Source organism: Aulonocara stuartgranti (genome assembly GCF_965226115.1).
Source record: "Aulonocara stuartgranti genome assembly, chromosome: 20".
NCBI classification, from domain to species: Eukaryota; Metazoa; Chordata; class Actinopteri; order Cichliformes; family Cichlidae; genus Aulonocara; species Aulonocara stuartgranti.
In genome coordinates, this window is record NC_138956.1 from 26,706,671 (window position 1) to 26,727,315 (window position 20,645).

General features: G+C 38.7%; 2 protein-coding genes across 3 annotated transcripts in view; one reads left to right on the top strand and one right to left on the bottom strand.

Annotated features, from left to right (window-relative positions):
• Nucleotides 1-1,430, bottom strand: part of b4galt5 (UDP-Gal:betaGlcNAc beta 1,4- galactosyltransferase, polypeptide 5) — a 36,425-nt gene extending 34,995 nt beyond the window's left edge. Inside the window, exon 1 of the mRNA XM_082519067.1 lies at nucleotides 1,410-1,430. The gene's annotated coding sequence lies outside the window, so the exon portion shown is untranslated. The remainder of the gene's footprint in view (nucleotides 1-1,409) is intronic.
• Nucleotides 720-20,281, top strand: slc9a8 (solute carrier family 9 member 8). 2 transcript variants are annotated; one of them, XM_082519061.1, is made up of 16 exons: nucleotides 722-1,064; nucleotides 1,441-1,625; nucleotides 2,770-2,850; nucleotides 5,732-5,790; nucleotides 10,273-10,356; nucleotides 10,817-10,918; nucleotides 11,209-11,243; nucleotides 12,214-12,357; nucleotides 15,389-15,530; nucleotides 15,633-15,738; nucleotides 15,838-15,954; nucleotides 16,041-16,123; nucleotides 16,208-16,319; nucleotides 17,507-17,727; nucleotides 18,453-18,602; nucleotides 19,166-20,281. In XM_082519061.1, the coding sequence occupies exons 1-16, from the start codon at nucleotides 826-828 to the stop codon at nucleotides 19,277-19,279; spliced, it is 1,974 nt and encodes a 657-aa protein (XP_082375187.1). In that variant the 5' UTR covers nucleotides 722-825; the 3' UTR covers nucleotides 19,280-20,281. The 2 variants fall into 2 exon arrangements, with proteins under 2 accessions (XP_082375186.1, XP_082375187.1); XM_082519060.1 differs by having other exon boundaries at nucleotides 720-1,064; nucleotides 15,633-15,954.
• Nucleotides 20,282-20,645: the final 364 nt, after the last annotated feature.

Consider the following 20,645-nt stretch of genomic DNA (forward strand, 5'->3'; position numbering starts at 1 on the left):
CATGTACGCGTCCGACGTTTACCGACGTAACACCGGCGAGAAAAAATTCGAATAAGATGCCCGCTTCGATAGACGTTGCACCCGTTATGGCGTAATGGTTAAAGAGCTTTTCACAGCACTACTTGAGCTAGACAGTTGGCTAATTTATTAGCAATATTGGGATTTAAAAAAAAATCATAGGGGATGTAAATACTGGATATCCACTCCCTCCTTCCATGAGTATACTGTGACCACTGTTTGGATGTAAATACAAGACTATTTTTAACCTAGAAGCCCTAAAGTCTGTCCATTTAAAGCACAGACCTCTATTACGTATTTGAGCAAACCATTTATTTTTTTTTCTTTTTATAGATAGCTCAATCTTCGCAGGTATCTTATATGACTGACTACAAGGTGGAAGGTGTCTTAGTGTTATGTAATACACATCTGGTACTTCGCAAACAGCGCATGCCACAATAAAACTACAATACCCACGAAGCACCAAGAAGACGGTTGACGTTAGATTACAATGGCTCATGGGAAAGTGGAAATACAAGAATTGTAAACGCCAACATTTCGTATGTACACATGAAAGTTGAATTATTCACGGGACCAAATATCTATATCTATCTTTTTAAAACGAACACATCAACAACTTTTGAATGTTCCCTTAACCTTAGTTAATACCGCCTTGCCCGGTAGCTAAAAAAACTACAACTCCCAGCAAAAGATTTAACCGGAAGTAGAGTCGAAATGTCAACAGATACATGGAGCTGTCGACATGAAACAGACGATCTTTTTTTAATTACAAAACGTAGCTTTAATGTTTAAAAAAGTCGGTTGAGGATGAGAGGCGTTATTGTTAAAGTCTTGTCCTTTTTTCTGTTGTTCGTAAGTTTTTGTGCGTCAGAGCGAGCAGAGAGGGAAAACTCACTTGCCTTGCATGAGAGAGATGACGATGGAGGAAATGTGAACCAACAGGACAATATTATAGCCGAGGAAGGGCAGTCAGTAGAAAACCATGAAACAGAACATGGTTCGAACCTCGATTCAAACGAATTACAGAAGGATGGGTCATCGGTCAGGTCAGAGACGGCAAAAACTAATTTCAGTACTCTCTCTGGATTAACTTGGCATATTGTACCTAGCTAGAAGTAGTTTCAGTAGTTTGGCTTGTACACGGTACAAGCCTAATCATTTTTTGTATGGATGCCAAATAAATATTATACTTTCTAATATTACAAGTACAAAAATACATAGACAAACATAATTTCACCAAAACAAAATCTGTATCCCATCTGTTTAAACTGGGTAAATGTTTTTATGTGCTCCATTCAGCTCTACCTAACTTAAACTTAGACTAGATCAAAATGGCAGCTGTTTAAATGCAAGACGTAACTGAGCCATATTGAGATAACTGACATAGTCACCTCTGAATCTAATCTGTCTGTCGCCTTGCAGTAAGTCCAATGACACCACCGACAACTACTACAATGACACCCTTCACTCAACAACAACTACTGTCAAGCCAACTACCCCGGCACCCCCAACAGTCAAGCCCATTCTGCCAGTGCAGACAGGGGTTAAGGCCCAAGAAGAAGAACAGTCCAGTGGGATGACCATATTCTTCAGCCTGCTTGTTATTGGTTAGTGTGTTTTCACCCATCACCGAATAAGTCTGACTCCATATTGTCTGTCAAGATCACTGTTTGTCTGAGCAAACAGGATAGACCAAAAGAAGTAAATTGTTTTACAGCAGGAAATCTGCATCTTGTGGTTAACAAAGCATGCATAATTCATCCCGTACCCATAATAATGGAGAACCAATTTAGTGTTTTATTAAATCAAGTTTGTAGATGGGGATCTAGGATGATACCAGTGCATATAGAGGATGTGGTTACACACTGAATGGACATGAAGTACCATCCAAAGTAGCCATTATGCACATTAGTCCACTATCTCGCTGTCAGATTATAAACCAAGATACTATCATGAATGACACATGTACTTACTATTTAGACTGATTTACACTGCGAAAGCATGCAGTTTTAGTTGTAAACTAAGAAAACATCTCATTGGTTTAAAGAAACATATGGAAAAAAATGTTTACTAAACTAGGAAAATGGAAAAATTATCTCAGAGAGCAGTTTAGAAGCCACATAGTTGTATATGTTGTAACGTTGCCTCTCATTACCTTGCTGCATGAATGAATTTGGCCTCGGGGTGATCGTGGCTCAAGAGTTGGCAGTTTGACTTGTAATCGGAAGATTGTCGGTTCGAGCCCCGGCTTGTACAGTCTCGGTCGTTGTGTCCTTGGGCAAGACACTTCGCCCGTTGCCTACTGGTGGTGGTCAGAGGGCCCAGTGGCGCCAGTGTCCGGCAGCCTCGCCTCTGTCAGTGCGCCCCAGGGTGGCTATGGCTACAATGTAGCTTGCCGTCACCAGTGTGTGTGAATGAGTGGATGACTGAACGTGTAAAGCGCTTTGGGGTCCTTAGGGACTAAGTAGAGCGCTATACAAATACAGGCCATTTAATTCAGCATTTCCCATATGACTAATAATTCAGGTTTAATCAGTAAATCTCTCCTGGATTCAGTGTCCAAGAAATTAAATTTAATTATTAAGAAATTTAATTGGAGCTCAATGGTACTCTTCGTCTCTCATTGACATCCCTGTGCATTTGGTTACTGGAAGGAAGGCAGCTTGAGAAAAGATGACAATACTGTAATATTTGGGAGACGGTGTGATTTTATTAACATGGATGTATGTTTCTCTTAACACTCACCCCCAGGTATTTGCATCATATTGGTGCACCTGCTCATCAAGTTCAAGCTGCATTTTCTTCCAGAGAGTGTGGCTGTTGTGTCCTTAGGTAAGTACTGCTTATGTATTATATTTGTAATTGCATTTGGCATCATACTAAAATTTTAACATCATAAGTGTATTTGTCCAAGTAATTAAAGTAGAATTTTATTTCTTGTTATCTGTCATATTTATGTTTACATTAATGGAGGTTCACCAAAAAAATTATATTATGTCAACATATTTCCATTTAATTTAAAAACCACCAACCAGGCCAGAAATTTGGGTGTAGTGATGGACTCAGACCTAAACTTAGAAAAACACATTAAGACAATATGATGTCTCAACAGGACCTGGAAAAACTAGTCCATGCATTCATCTTTAGCAGGCTTGATTACTGTAACAGCATCTTTACAGGTCTACCTAAAAAATCAGTCAGACAACTACAGCTCATTCAGAACTCTGCTGCTCGAGTCCTCACTAAGACCAAAAAAGTGGACCACATCAGTCCAGCTCTGAGGTCTTTACACTGGCTGCCTGTCCGTCAGAGGATAGACTTTAAAGTTCTGATGCTGGTCTATAAAGCTCTGAATGGTTTAGGACCAAAGTACATCAGTGACCTCCTGACCCAGTATGAACCTTCCAGATCCCTCAGGTCATCTGGATCCGGTTTTTTATCAGTTCCCAGAGTCAGAACCAGACACGGAGAAGCTGCATTCAGCTTTTATTCTCCATATATCTAGAACAAACTCCCAGAAAGCCTCAGATCATCTGAAACATTCAGTTTATTTAAATCCAGTTTGAAGACTCACCTGACTCAGCTGCATTTGAATAAAGCACCAAATTCGCATTGTTTTATTTTTAAGCTTAAATTTCAAAACTTATATTTTAACTACTGATTTTATCTACTGCTCCTTTTTTCATCTTAAATCATCCTTTTTATTTGTTTTTGTTTTGTTATGTCTCTGTAAGACACTTTGAATCACCTTGCTGTTGAATTTTGCTATATAAATAAACTTGCCCTGCCTAATTTAGATAAAACACTTAGCCTTCAGACTTATCTGAATTTTAGCATTTTACAATGAACGTTCTGTAAGGAACTTTATTATGTCAAAGAGGGTAATCCTCAATTGGATATTAAGAGCTCATGGCAGTGCAGCCTCAGCCATCTAATGTTTGAACCTTCTGTTTGTGAGGAGCAGCCAAACAGAAGTAATTTTCCTTCAAATCGGTGTGGCCTTAAAGGCAGAAGAGCAGAAATGGCTTATTTCAGACAGTAGATGAATTGCACCAAAGCATATGGATTGTTTTAAACGTTGAGATGTCTTTGCATTCTTGTTAAAAACATGAGTCAGTAGCTTGTAGAAGAACCTTTCCAGCAAAAACTTGGAAGTAATTGATTTTTGTATAAATGAACAGTCTCTCGTAGCATTGTGGAGGAATTTCTTTACAACGTTGCTTCAGCTCATTGAATTTTGCTGGAATTTCTTCACGCACAGCTTTGTTAAGGATTGCAATCAGGTTGACATCTGAACTTTGATTGGGCCATTGCAGCGCCTTGATTCTTTTTTTTTTTTTTTTTCAGCCATTCAGTCCTTTTCCATGAACCAATTTTGGCCAACCTTTAACTTTCATGTAGATAGCCACATATTTAAAGCAAAAATACTTTGGTAAACAGAGGAGTTCACAGTTGACTCCACAACAGCATGGTACCCAGATCCTGTGGCTGCAAAACAAGATCAAATCATTTTTAAAGAGAAGTGGCTTCTCCTGGCAGCTGTTAAAAGCAAGCGGTATTTGTTCAGTCTTTTTCTAACACGCTTCACTCAGGGCTGTAGTGTCTGAGATGTAGCACTTGGGTTAACATCCCAGGCTTCAGCTTTTATAGAGGTAACACACACTTGCTGATAAACAGTTAATCAGACATATTACCTCTTTTGTTCTACATGTACAATTACAGTAAAAGTCTATTCTATTCATTTTTATGTTCATTCTTATGGCAGCATTAAGGGGGGGGGGGGGGGGGGTAATTCGTTTTTCACAAGACTTCATATATTACTCATATGTTCTATACACAGAGAGACTCAATTTTCTTCTGTGTTATGCAACAAAATGAAACAAAGGGTAGACGACCTAAGGGAAATCGTTTTTCTTTAGGTTGTCTGTGTGATTTAAGATGAGCAAACACTAACTCATTGGTGCCATTTGCAGCCTTATTCAATATTTAAGAAGTACTTAATTTAAAAAAAAACAAAACAAAAAAAAAACAAGATTTCATTTTTCTCCTGAGGTGCAGCTTTGCTTCCTCTGTGCAGTCGATTTAGGTTAATTCTCGTTCTAATTCTCTCCACCAGCTTCCTCTTTACATGTCTGTGCAGTTACACTCGCTATAATTCAGTGACACCCATCTGTCTTCACCCTGAAGGCCTTTTGCTTTTGCACGACCTGCTTGCTGCATATAAGACAGGCCTCGTCACAGGGGACTCTGCTGAAGAGAGATAACACACTGCTTACAAATCAGAAAAGGCTGCTTTTCCTTCCTCATCACTTCCTTTTTCCCCATCTATTCTTTGTATGTCTTCCTCTGCACTATCACTCTCCATCTGCCAATATATCTAGAACTTGCACACAGCTTTTAGGCTCGTGTTTAATTTCTGTCTTCATCTTATCTATCTCCTTTTCTCGACTCTTTACAAAGCTTTGTGTTTCATCACCCTTTTAATTAATGTTCTGCTGGGTTGTGTAGAAAGAGAACTGAAGCCCCAGCAGGATGTTCTCAAAGACAAAAGTATAACCATAGCTCTTTTAAACAAGTTATAATTGAACTATGATGACATTTATGAGGTATTTACTGTAAACCACTAAAATAGCATGTGTTGCGTGATTTTCATGAAATTAAGTAGTAAACTTTTTTTTTTTTTCAAACACTGGTATTTCCTTACTCTTTCCAGGGATTCTAATGGGAGGCTTCATTAAGATCATTGAGTTCCAGGAACTGGCCAACTGGAAGGTATAGTTTTACTGGGTTTCAACATGTTTTTTTTCTTCTGTCAGCACTGCACTTGGTCCAAATTTAAAATGTAGCTTTTTTTGGTTTTGATTACTTTAGCATTAGGTAAAATAATCACATTTGTCTACACTGCAAGCACACAAACAAATACACATATGCAGTGCATGTCCACAGCTTAACCCATAGCAACCTTTCTTATCTCCACGCTGCACTCACTGCTCTCAGATTCAAAATGTGTGGTTCTTAGTTTTGCTTGATTTTCTTAGAGTGGAGTAAAATAATTACATTCCCACAAACGCACAAAAAATATACAAAAGTATTCTCTAAAACCTTTGTCCATTTTATACTTTGGATAGATACAGTGATTGATCATATTTAGTGCAGTTGCATTCCTACGTAATGCACAGTCTTGTAACTTGTAATGCAACAAATTCCATAGAAAATCCCTTCCCACCCCTGCCCAAAACATCTGCTTTCATTTTTCATCTTTGCGTCGTATTTCTTTCTTCTCTCATTCATTAATTTCCTGGTTCCTGTTGTCACAAATGTCATCATTCATATCATGCAAACTTTGTTATCGACCTGTGACATGCACCATTTTTGTGCTTGGTATGCCCCCCCCCCCCCCCCAACAAGCCTTTTCCCCCCCGCAGTTCTCGGACCCTTTAATTAACATTCCCTGTTCTCTGCCAGTGAGTTAGAAAACAAGTGAACAGGAGAGGCACAGGGAAGGATATGCAGAGTGAAAGGGAGGCAGGAAAAGAGGACAGGTTATGCCAATGCTTCTTGCACACAGGGTCCCATTGTCTTTTAAGCTTGGAGCCCCCAGGGTATTGCTGAGTCATCTACATTAGTAACCAGAGCCCCTGGAGCCCCTTTCCACACATTGCCCCAGTCCTGTAAATCTCTAGACTGCTATGTCTGTATTTGTGTTTAAGTTGTAGCAAACAAGCCTGCTCTCCTGTCTATGTCTAGGCAGCAGTGACTTCAATAGTAGTAAAGTAATGTGAATTACACTATGGCTTGCAGCTGCTTCTTTGCTGGAGCATGGATATGCTAAGTGGTTTATAGCCCATTTGAGACCTGAAAAGACCTAGGACACAATTCAAATGAATTATGTCTGACCTATTTGTTTTTTAAAAAGCTTCCGTGAAGCACGATGAAACCAGTTTGAAGTAAGATTGCCAGTGGCAGAACTGGGCTTCTGTAAGCATTTTTTTTTTATTGTTTACTTTTAATTGCAGCTGTTTTGAAACTGTACATTTGTTTGTAGGTTTGTGCTTTATTTTTTATAATTAATTAAAGGGATCTGTTCTCCCTGATCAATGTCTTTTGGTAGCTGCCTGTAAGGCTGGCGCCACCTCATCCAACTAGAGCATTTCTACAGCTGGCCCACTTGGTTAATCTCGCCAGCCTGGAGGACTGCCCTATACCCTGCCTGAAGGGTGTACAACTCCCTCAGGCAGCAGCATCCTGTTATTGCTGGATTTGCTCTTTCCTTTTTACCACCGATCTGCTGTCTTTGCTTTTGACAACTGAGCTTTCTATCTTCAGTGCACTCACTACAACCCACCATACAAAGAGAGCCTTTTCCTGTGTGCTTTTTTCTAGCACATGCAGGGAAGGCCTCTCTGTTTTTTCCTTATACTTACCTTCATCCCCCCCCATCTCTCCCATGTTTTCTGACACAGATTGTGGAAGTAGCATGCTGGTATTAAGTATTACAATCGTAGAAATTTGTCTCATCGCCAAAACAGAGAGAGATAAACAAGAATATTTGTACTCCAAACAAGACCTCTCTCTCTGTTTAAGCTTTTCTGTATTGTCCTATCTGGCCTTGTCACTTTGCTTCAGTGGCAGCAGTGGTGTGTTTTAGCCCCAAAGGGCTGCACATATTTTATTAGATGTCTCCCATGCCACGGAGAGAGAGAGCGACAGAATGAGAGAAGTTTTAATTGTGGTTTTAGGGGCTTTTTTGTGCTTTTTTTTATGTGGTGATTTCACCGGTTGTCAAAATCAAGCCTCCAGGGACCCTGTACTATAAATGAAGGTCTCTTCAACATCTGCACTCATATTTTTTGTTATCTCTCAACTCTCTTTTAACTGTGTTCTCTTCATCTTTGGCATTCATCTTTTCTCATTTAGTTCAAGCTCTGTATCAGCTCTTCTCCCGAGTATACCCATCGTCAGCTTTCTGGTTTTATCCATTTCATCTTTCCTTTCAGCTTCTGAAATCTCATTACTCCTCATCAGTCCATAACTTTCTCCAGTTTCAGGAGGAGATTGCAGTGCTATCTTGCCTAAAGTCTAGTGCTTTGTCAGTCAGTGTAAATGTAACGCCCAACAACATTTGTTTGTCCCAAAATTCTAAAGAACAATTCTTTCTCCTTTAGACTGTTTTATTTAACAATTTATTTAATTGTTTTATTCATTGATAAATATTATTTATTGCACTCCACTTTTAACCAGTCTCTTACCTGCAAAGTAATGAGAATCCTTTGAGGTATGTGTAGAGAAAACCAATGTGTACTTGTTCAGTCCTCCCAGTTGGCATTTTTATTAGCATTAAAGGAACACGTGCATTGGTGCCTTGGGAGTACAGTGGTAGACGTCAGGTCGCAGTGCACGCATGGCATACTTTCATGTGTCTCTGGTGTTAATATTCATTCCTGAGCACCTGGCCTGAAGACTTCTGCTTGACCTAAATGTCGAGAGAAACTGGTAACCTGGAAGCAAGAGTTGGTCTACTTTTCCTGAAATTTGAATGTTTTGGAAAAACAAAGTAAGCAAGGGCATAGCCTTTTAGCATAAGCATACAGTACATCCTCCGCAGGCTGTCCACAGTGCTTGACCCTCTGTGCTTGTAGCCATGGTTTTGTTGATATTGAGAAATTTACCGTCTGAACTAAAATGACTGCTCCTGCACCCACACGTTTGGTTTCTTTTTTTGTGGTTCTGTCTCATCTTATATCACTCCAGTTATACTCTTTTAATTCTAAATAATTACTTAGAAAGGGAAAAAACAAATACCTAAAAGCAGAAGATTATGCAAGAAGTTATGCCAGCATATTTTCAATTAAAATATGCTGGCATATTTTAATTGAAAAGTTCTTAAACCTTTTTATTAACTACTTAATAAAAATAAGTAGTTAATAAACTACTTATCGTGTTTGATAGCAAATTCTATAAAAATAGTGTCTCAAATGGTAAATTGGAGGATTGTGGAATGGGATTGTGTATGTGAGAAAAAAGTTACGCACTCAGGTGTTGCCGGCCTGTTGCAATACTTTCCAGGAAAGCCACATCAAGTGTGGAAATAACTGTCTAAACGTCCATCTGCTAATGGGGTTGTTGGGATTGAAATTCAGGTTCAACCAGCCGTCATGACAGGCTTTCATAATACAAAGAGGGAGATTGTTGACTGAGTGCTGTAAATATGGCTCTGCCTTTTTCAAACTTTCTAACAGAAGCAACCGCCGTGTCAACCGCTCAGAAATGTAACTTGTGCATGAACATTTATTAACGCATACTGTGTGTTGACACACCCGTCCAAACACACTTTGGCTAACACAAGAACACACGGTGCATGATGCACAGACACATTGGCAGCTAGAGCGTAAGGCATGGGCACATGATGCCTGTGCCTGATCTTGGAGGCTGGCCCAGTTAGCTGAGAAGCAACAAAGATTGCATTATTTTGCTGAAATAATCAGAGAGCCAAGGTCCCTGTGTGTGTGTGTGTGTGTGTGTGTGTGTGTGTGTTCTTGTTTATATGAACGATGAGCTCACAGCCTGTTTACAGCATGTTGAAGTGAGCATGTTTAAAAGCTTCTATAGAATGGTGAGTTGCCTAATAGGAAGGCAGGGCAGGCGGTCCTTAGACAAATACCTGTTGGGTGTGTGTGTGTGTGTGTGCGTGTGCTCATTGTTGAGGAGTCGACATCCAAATTTGTTTTGTCAGATAAAGAGCTGTAACTATAACAGCTCAGGCAGTCCCCCTCGCCCTCACCGTTTCTCCTCCCCCATGACTCATTAGGTCAGCTGATGGTCACTGTACCGGCTTTCATGTGTCCGATGAATAATGTGGAGTGTTTGTTGAATGTGTAACCACAAGTTAGTGTTTTATCATTTACTGGCATGTACATACTTTTTACGTTAACAGTATTGCTAAGAATTCCTGTTTAGATTAACAATGTCAAATGTGTAACAGTCCAAATTATTTAAGTGCTGTTTTTCTTTGACTAGCACAGTTACATTTCCCTTTAACGTTTTCAAATGTTTTCTTTAAATTTGAAACTATGACTCAATGCTTGCACATGTCTCACTTTACAGTAATGACACTTGCAATTGTACTTGTACCTCATCAGTTTGTTACTATTGACCAGTTTGCAGCTCTAATCCAAGGTTAAAGGCAGCATTTTGTCGCCTCTCTGCTGCAGTTTATTTACCAATAAAATGTTTTGTTTTTTATTTTCCTAAAAGGAGGAGGAAATGTTCAGACCCAACATGTTCTTCCTTTTGCTTTTGCCACCCATCATCTTTGAATCTGGATACTCTTTACATAAGGTACGTGTGTGTATGAGGCTGGATTTACACAACCAGCACCCTCGTGTTCTTAGAACAGTACAAACCACCACATATATTTATAAAGGACAAAACTGACCTTTAGGCGTGACGGAATAAGATTCATGAGACCAAAAGTCTGAGCAACCCAGCAATAAGCTGGAGCCTTTTAGTATGTGTGTTACATTTACAAATGCAGTACCTACAAATCATTCAAAAGCAGCAAGAGGCTTAAGCAGGTCACCTGTTTGTGTTTTCTGTTTTGATAATTGAGTTTTTGCTCCCTTTGTTTTTATTTTATCAATATTTTATTTATTTTTTACATTATTAACTGGCTTCATTTTTTCCAAACAACTAAAAGGTCACAGTCTTTTTAGTTTTTTACAACTCTCTGTGAAATTATGCTATAATTTTTTTTGCTGGCAGTATCTAATACTTAACCTGCATGTTCTTGTGTCTTCAGGGTAACTTCTTCCAGAACATTGGTTCCATTACCCTCTTTGCTGTGATCGGCACAGCTATCTCTGCCTTCATAGTTGGAGGAGGCATCTATTTCCTTGGCCAGGTGATGTTTCTATTAATCTAGTAATCAACACAGGCCCGTGGCACACAGCCCTCATTCAGTTAAAGAGTATGTGACCTCATGATATAATATTTTCAATGTTCTGTCAAGGTTTTGTTAGTACAGGAAATGTTTAATGGGATATGCTCAAAAATAAATTATTGCTGCATCACCATTATCACTTTCTTATTGTACAAATCTGTAACACTGATATCGACGTAATCAGATGTTTTCTTGCAGCTTAACAATCTGGGGTTTTGTTTTTTTGTTTTTTTTGATAACCCTCCTCACAGGCTGATGTTATCTATAAGATGACCATGACTGATAGGTGAGATTTTTTTCTAAGCATTTACTGTGAGCTTTCTTACTTCATTGTGATGGAATTTTTCTGTGTCAGATAAAACTTGGCTCAGTTTTGCTGACAGGTGTTAAGCCTAGTCTTGGACTAAACATGTATTTCACTGATGAAATCACATACTGAGCTGAGATCATTTTCTGCTAGTGTGAATTCTTTGAATTTACCATTTTTACATGAGCCACAAAAGGTCAAAACTTACTCACTAGTGTAACTTACTCACGTGGGAAAATTAACAAATTTCCCACGTGAGGGACTAATAAAGATTATCTTATCTTATTCTTTTTTTCCCCCTCTATTCTTAATAACACCCTCTTCCTACTTAGTTTGAACTGTGCCCTCTACATCTGAAGGGTTTGTCTTTTAGGAGTTCAAAGTAACAGGATAATCCACCTACCAGAGACATATCCAGTACAAACACAGCATGTTACTCCACACCCATGTGTTTTTTCTAGCAACTAGCACATTCCGGCAGTACTTTAGCCTACGTATTTTATTTGTTTTTGAATGAAACAAAGAAAATAACTCAGAAATAACTTAAAGGAGTTTACATTTGGAGGATTTTTTAGAATGTAGGGTACATAGCTCAATAGATTTTCTGATGGAACGTCCCAATACAGCCTCTTGACTTCTTGAGTAATTGCTCCATTTTTACACCTGTTTCTGCGGTTTTTTGTTTAGTTGTTTTTTTTTGTCAGTTTTTTTTCCCAGGAAACTTTTGATAATCTTTTAATGTTTTATTTTCCTAGTACTAAAGTGTGCTACTTTGTATGCATTCGGACTCCTTTAAAGTCAGAGAAAGTAAAAATCATATTTCTTGTCTCCTGCTTCCTCTTATTTATTTTGGAAATGTTTTTCCTCTTTTACTGCCCACATGTGTTTGTGTCTTAATTTCTTTTATGAATGAAGTAAATCGTTCTCATTCCCTTCTACTTTGCTGTAGCTTTGCCTTTGGCTCACTGATCTCAGCCGTGGACCCTGTAGCTACCATTGCCATATTCAATGCACTCAACGTGGACCCAGTCCTTAATATGCTGGTGTTTGGTGAAAGCATTCTCAACGATGCTGTCTCCATTGTCCTCACCAAGTAAGGACACTCCTTCATGACTTGAATATTCTCCATTGCACACACTGGCACATTTACATTTTCCCAGTCTTTATCAAAAAGTAGGCCTAAGGACAGCATGCATAGAGTCTGCACTCTGCAGATGTTATACAAGGGTTAGATGTACAACACAACATAGCGTCTTAAAATCTAACAGCAACTGAGGCCAAATCCAAACTTCTGTTTTCATATTAAAACAGCTTTTTACATTGATCACTGTACAGATGAGGTTTATTTAATAACCTTGGCATGTAGGCACTACTAGCATGATAAAGCAATAGCTGCTGCTGGCATTGATAAGTTCAGCAGTGCCTGTAATTCTTTATCCATGCTGAATTAACCACTGTTAGTAGAGGGCTGATTTAATGTGTTTCTACTGGAAAAGTTCTATGTGACAGGGGCTTCACAAATCAAGGTATGACGAATAGTGAACATGGATGCTTCTAAAACTCTCTTTTTCTCTCAATTTCTAGCTAATATGGGTCAGCAGGATTTCCAAAAGTCTCAATGTTTCAATTCTTAAAACACTTGACTGGGTCCCATGTTTAATTATAGTAAAAATTGTTTCAAATGAAAACATATTAGTATGCCCAACTTGCTTGACTGTGATCACCTCATTAAGGTCCATTAAACTAGACACATGGGGGATAAGATATTTCTTGTGGCATTTTGTGGTCTGTAATAGACATTTACTGTGGCAGTCATATAACAACAAATAAAGATCCCCAAATGCTCATAGAAATCATCAAAAAATTACATGTTTCAAAACATCACAAGTACTACACTTCTAAGATTACTTTCTTTCAAAGTAATTCAACATTTGTTACAAGCACGGACTGCTATTAGTTCATTCAAATTGCTTTTACAGGTACCAGTTAGACAAAATGCAAACAAATACTAGCTATAAAGTGGGATCAGAATAGCAGTACCTGCTTTTAGCTGAAATCATATTAGCCCATTACAGCACTTACTGAACTGCAGCTCTCCTGATCAGTTTAATTTTATTCAATCATATTGTTGGTGCATAAAATAAGCTTAACATTTTTTCCCATTTTGAAACAAAGGCCATTGAGTTCACGAAAGAAGAGAAGGAAATGCGATCATTTTAAAGTAAACGGTGGCATTTCATTTACAAGAAGACCATGAAGTTAACAGAATAAACATAAACATTAGCCATTGTTTATGTTCGGACACACTGGCAACCTGGCCAAGGTGTACCCTGCCTCTCATCCTATGGCCACTGTGATAGAGGCTTTAGCTCCTCCGCAACAACCCTGCATTGGGTCTTGAGAGAGAATGGGTGGTGGATTAGGTAATAATGCAGTTATTACTGCGAAAATCTTCACAAGCATATTTCAAACAACTTGCTCTTACATCCTGTAAGAGGATGTATGAGCAAGTTGTCATTTTTCTAACTTGGGTGGTGTATTGCACTTTGAACAAAACAGGAAACAATAGCATGATCTGCCAACCACAAGAGTTACAATACAATCTATACAACTCTGTGAAAAATACATCATTAAGTAACACAATAAAGATCTACTGATGTATATGTATAAAATGCCTACATTTTCAGTATTTTTTTTAATTAAATTTCAGTTCAGTTTTCTTTATATAGCGCTTCATTCATAACAGCACTCAACTCAGGATCTCGGGGCATATGTATTTGTATAGCCTGCTGTCTCACGTTATACTAAATACTGATGTTTGCAATAGTGAGGAGAAAAAAAACTATTCTAACAAGAAGAACATTCTTGAACCAAGCTCAGATAGGACAGCCACCTGCCTCGACCAGGTTACATGAGGAGAAAGCAAGGAGAGAGAGAGAGAGGGATATTTTTCATATTAAAACATATACTCATGTGCTCTTGTGCTGACTTATATTGTCCTCAAGGCTTAATTATTTGGTTGAGTGCAGTAGACCTCTTAAACACACCAACAGTAACACACCGGTGGCTTAAAATTTTGATGTCAGTCATTTTCCAACCTTTGAACTTGACCTAGTTTTTGCAGATGACTCATTTTGCTTTCATGGGTAAGACTGAAGAGGATAGAAATAGCAATACATTTTGATTTTATAGACATTAAATTACTGGATGTGAGCAGGCTGCCATCAAAATCGGGAAAAGGATGAAACCCAGTGGCTGGAAGGCTGAAAGTGGTCAATGTCTGAACTTATCACTGAAGTTTGTCTTGGCACACCTTTAGATTTTCTTCAGAATATCTGCTACTCAGAATGTTTATCTAGTTTCTATTGTTATTATCTGCTTACTGACTACCTCAGACAGGCGACAGAAACTTGACAGACAAGTTTGACAGAAACAGTGTTCGGGTTTCCTGTTCACACACTAGCTTCAGTATCTGCACTCCCTTTATTGCTCCTTATCTCTCCTACTCACTACAGGATAAATGTGCAAAGTGATCTTAAGTATCCGGGTGTCTCTGAGGTCTAAATGAGTGCATAAATAATAAATAGGCTGACTGAGCAGCCCTGGCAGTGTGCTTATTGTTAGCACCCAACAAAGTGGTTTTCTTAGAAAGCAATCATGTAGTTTGGCCCAGCCATTTCCAAACGCCACGCAGAAGCTAATGCTTTACCTTGGAAGGCTGTTAATAAACATTGTGATTATAAATAGGATGTAAACTGTGAATCCAGCTAAACTAATATTTATGAAATACACAACATGCAACATTTTTGGTGCCAGCACCAAGATAATCATTTGTCACGAGATTTTGGTGTTTCTGGTAATCACAGATCACAGTAAATGTTTGGGAACTTTTGTCTTACAGTTTGTTTCTTATTGTGATGAAAATAAAGAAACAAGTTGAAATGTATGGTACAAATATCTCAGTTGAACCAACAGGATAGTTGCAGTATGCCTGCTCTCTCCAGCTCCTAATTTTGGTGGAGTGTTTCTGCCCTCTAGTGTCAACTGAAGATATTACGAGACTAAATGCATCACAGTGCCACTGAGATTTAATTTGTTACTTTCCTCCCTTTTTTGTTTTTCAGCACAGCGGAGGGTTTCTTTTCCCGCTCAGACAACTCCACGGTAACAGGCTGGGAGACTTTTCTACAAGCTCTGGGTTATTTCCTTAACATGTTTTTCGGTTCTGCTGCACTGGGAACCCTCACTGGACTCATCTCAGCTCTTGTATCCAGCCGCCATTCTCCTTGCATGTGTTTGTACTTTATATGTGTGAGAATTGTATTTTCTGGTCTGGCCTTATTTCAATTCCCTAACTTACTGAATCAGTTTCTGAAACACTTTGACCTGAGGAACACGCCATCGCTGGAGTTTGGGATGATGATCATCTTTGCCTATCTTCCCTATGGACTGGCAGAGGGAATCAAATTGTCTGGTGGGTCAATACAATCACATGCACATAATGAATACATGAATAGTTTTGTATGTTTGACTTTTCCTCTGACCTCCATCTCCCATCTGTTTCCACCTACAGGAATAATGTCTATCCTGTTTGCGGGAATTGTGATGTCTCACTACACCCATCACAACCTATCTCCTGTCACCCAGATCCTTATGCAGCAGACACTGCGCACTGTGGCCTTTATGTGTGGTCAGTAGATTCTCGCTTAGCATCCCAGTTCACCGCTGGCTGTCATTATCAGAAGTTTTCACTGCTTTCTTAACTTCTTTCTCCAGAGACGTGTGTGTTTGCGTTCCTCGGCCTCTCCATCTTCAGCTTCCCTCATAAATTTGAAATGTCATTTGTAATCTGGTGCATAGTAAGTTGTCTTTTATTGATGTCATTTTAATCTGTCTGCTTATTCCCACGGTAATCAGGAATGACAGCTGTTCTCTCTCTGTAGGTCCTGGTTCTTCTTGGCCGTGCTGTGAACATCTTCCCTCTGTCATTTTTGCTGAACTTCTGCAGGGACCACAAGATCACACCTAAGATGATGTTCATCATGTGGTTTAGTGGTGAGATGACATGTGTTTCGTTAATTACAGGGCGTCATCTTTTTATTGGTGTCTAAACCACACTCATTACACTAACACAGTGCGCACATCTCCGGCTGCAAATGAAAGTAGAGTTTGTGTTATTCTGCAGCTGTTGTGGAAAATCGGTTGCGTTTATCACATTTTTGATAGAACATGGACTGATTTTAGCTTATCCTTATCAAAAGAATGTCTGATTTCTTTTTCTCTGCTTTATAATATAAAAATGAATTCATAATCGATGTTTTTTGGCTGGGTAAAACTTAGTGTCCCAGAACGCTGCTACATGCTGCATGTGAGATGCATCGTCAAGGTCAGAGGTCAAATTTTCTGAAATTCTTGTGAATGCGACAGCTAGTGAAAAAAGAAAAGCATCACTGAAGCAGCATTTTCTGTATTCAAAGATTAATATAGTCACTGACTTCTGTGTAGTTATTTAGAGATCAAATGAATATTTTGCTTCGACTTTATTTTTTAACTCGCAACAGAAGTGAATAAACCTGTGATTTCTGTGAGGTCGGACAATATAATTTGTCGACTGCATCAAAAGTGCCTGTAGGAGTAACAAAGTACTGCTTAACAAGATGACTTCCAGTCTCAAGACTCTTTAGCAGCAAAATATTTTATCGTGATAATTTTGCAAAGAGTTTCTGAAGAATTGAAAACTGACCAGAACAAGCAGGCTGAGTGTTGTGGAATGCAGTCGGGGTAGTTGAAAGAGAGAGTTAGAGGAACACACCACTACAGCAAAGAGCATCTGAAAAAACGTCTCTAAAGATAGTCAGAAAATCTCTCCAGAAATTTCTGCTATGATGCTATCTATCGTGCTGAGGAGGTCTGAGTCTGTCATTGAAAATAAAGGTGGTATGAAGCACTGAAGCAGTAAACTTTTTTAGCAAAGACTTCACACTGTGGTGCCTGTTTAGTAAGTCTAAACTTCTAGTTTTTGATATAGCAGACAACCATTGTCCTACTGTTTTTGAACACAATAAACATCATTTAACTAAACAGAGACGTGCTCCTGTTGTATATCTTGTGCATTAAAACTAAAATGTGGAAAAAGTCAAAACACATCGAGCTTTATATGATAACCATTTCTTGTGAAAGCCATTATGCTAAATGTTTTCTTTTTCCATTCATTCTGCTTTTTTTCCCCCCTTCTTTGCTAGGTTTGCGAGGTGCTATTCCCTATGCCTTGAGCCTTCATTTGGGTTTGGAACCCATTGAGAAGCGTCAGCTAATCGGCACCACCACCATCATCATCGTGCTCTTTACCATTCTTTTCCTCGGGGGTGGCACCATGCCACTCATCCGCATCATGGACATTGAGGATAGCCAGTCACGGCGTAAAAACAAGAAGGACGTCAATCTCAGCAAGACACAAAAGATGGTAATGATTGAAGCACCCAGGGTTCTAGCACACGGGGGGCACACAGAGAGTTTGTTGTCTGTATTGGTACTAGCTGCGCCATCCTCTCATCTGCCATCAGGCTCTTTCTGCGCACTTCAGAGGGAAAAAACATCAAAGGGTTGATTGTGAAGGACACTGAATCAGTGAGGGGGAATGGACTGCTATCATAGAGATTCACACTTGAAAACACCAAACCTCTGACAGGCACAAATAGACCTTAGCCAGTGGCACTAATAAATTTTTTTTCCCAAATCAAGCTCTTGTGTTTAATATTTCAGTTAACTGTATTAGCTCTAGCTCAATATAATGGGTCATTCTTTTGAAGTAGATCCTATTATTGAGGTCATTTGAAGCTAATGGTGGTGTGTTTTCATGACTTGCATGTATAGTATTTGCATGTTTGATGTCTTCCAAAGCTAAGTGTTACCCCCTGAGGTGCTAGCTGCAAGATCTATCAAATCCCCATTTTTCCTTACGGGTCTCCAGCCCTCTTTGATGTAATTCACTCTTTGGTCCCTTTGCTCTTTCCCTCTCGTCTTTGTTCCTTCTGTGTGTGATCTTGACTCACCAGTCTCACCACTTTTCTGCCATTTGAACTTTTTCCTGCGTTCATCTTTTTCTCCTCCTTGCGTTGTTGCCCCCTCTAATTTAATTGCTTTATATGTTTATATGACTTCAGCCTCTGTGCTCATCTTTCTCTACAGGGTAATACCATTGAGTCAGAGCAGCATCTATCAGAACTGACAGAGGAGGAGTATGAGGCTCAAATCTATCAGAGGCAAGACCTAAAGGGCTTCATGTGGCTGGATGCTAAGTACCTTAACCCCTTCTTCACTCGCAGGCTTACACAGGAGGTAAGCGAATCGGGGGGGAAGTCTTTTGTGTGGCACATAAAGCTTAAAAAAACGATCACAATCCTTTGTTAATACTTTGTTATTTTCCAGTTGTCATGCTTTGTCCTCAGTCATTGGGATTTATCCACAATTAATATATATCTCACATTATCATGATGTATTTATTCATTGCGAGGGGCGTTTTGATTTGGATGAGAATCTGTGTCGTCAGGAAATGTGTAAAGATGCCTGCATGAACATTTCTGCCCAAGGGTTTATTCCTATATTTATATTTATAGTTTTCTGGGGGGGGGTGTCATGTTATGTAGGGCTTTGTTTCTTGTATCAAAATGAAACTGTCATGTTTAGACACAGAAACAATAATCTAATAGAAATATTTGAGAAATATGTCTGAGCAATTCTGACAACTACTTGTGGTGAACAAGTGTCTAAATGTTTTTGCTTTAAGACTTCCAGATCTTTTGTTTTGTCCAGTTCTCTGCATCTTTGTGTGATTATTTCTGTACGTGCATGTTCGTTCTAACATATTGCCAAATTTTTGTGTGTCTGATGTGTTTTAACAGGACCTGTTACATGGCCGGATCCAAATGAAGACTCTGACCAACAAGTGGTACGAAGAAGTTCGACAAGGACCGTCGGGCTCTGAGGACGACGAAGAAGAAGCCGAACTTCTCTGATCACTTTCACTGTTTGTTTTTTTTTGTAAGCCAATTTATGGACATTGTGTGGGCTGTGGTTTGTGTGTCCCTCTGTGAAAATGAGCATACTTTTCATTTCCTCCACAGGAATGTGTGGAATGTGTCAAGTCACAGTCTGAGTAAAACTCACATTTAACACTGTAAAACTGAATGAGAAAAAACATGTTGTTACTTTGTAAAGAAATTGGCAGGATATCTGATTGTATGCACCATTGACATGTTGAACAGCAGGAAGAGAGTTTTGCTGATTCTCAGAAACTTTTCCCGTGTTTTTCTTTCTTTTTTTGAATGAATCTTTCAATCCAAGGGAAAACTCAAGCGATACTGTGATGAAAATGTTCAGTTCTAAAGCACCTTATCATTTCTATTTGTCCCTTGCTTAGTTAAAAGTACAATGGAAGTTTTAAAGATTGTGAGGGGGAAGATACAAAACAATGGCGCCAATGTTTATATACTGCCAGAGGTTTGAATAGCTATTCAACTGGATTTAATTCTCTCCAAGTCTCCACATTTTTGTTAATTAATTATTCTGAGTAAATTTTAAGCATATATATTGATACATATGTAATAAAGATTTTTAAAAAGGACCAAGTACCGGGCAACAAAAGAAATGCAGGAGAGAGTTAAAACTAGTTTAGCAGGTGGGATAAAACTAATAGTTAAATGCTAAATTCTAGACTATTGCTCTGAAAAATGGGAAATTGCTTTCATTTCTATGTATACTTTAGCTCTAAAAACAATTAACTTCCATGTGTTTATGCTGATTTGTGGGTAAGATTTCTGTCTCTACACTGTCTAAAAGTGGACCTTGTTCACAAAGTATTTCCTTTGATCCCGGGCACCAATGAATGTCAGATGGCAATGTCTTTTTTTTTTTGTATTTATTTGAAGAATATTTATGTGCCGTTTATGGATAATGGCTTCTATACAAGCTCTGTGAGTACCACAAGAATATAAAAATAAATAAATATCTCTCTCATATATATACACATATATATGTACACATATGTACACACATACATATAATATAACATAATATAAAAAATACATTCCGTTAATAATTGAATGCATTAGTACTGGAGTTAGGCGACCTACAGGGAGTGCAGAATTATTAGGCAAATGAGTATTTTGTCCACATCATCCTCTTCATGCATGTTGTCTTACTCCAAGCTGTATAGGCTCGAAAGCCTACTACCAATTAAGCATATTAGGTGATGTGCATCTCTGTAATGAGAAGGGGTGTGGTCTAATGACATCAACACCCTATATCAGGTGTGCATAATTATTAGGCAACGTCCTTTCCTTTGGCAAAATGGGTCAAAAGAAGGACTTGACAGGCTCAGAA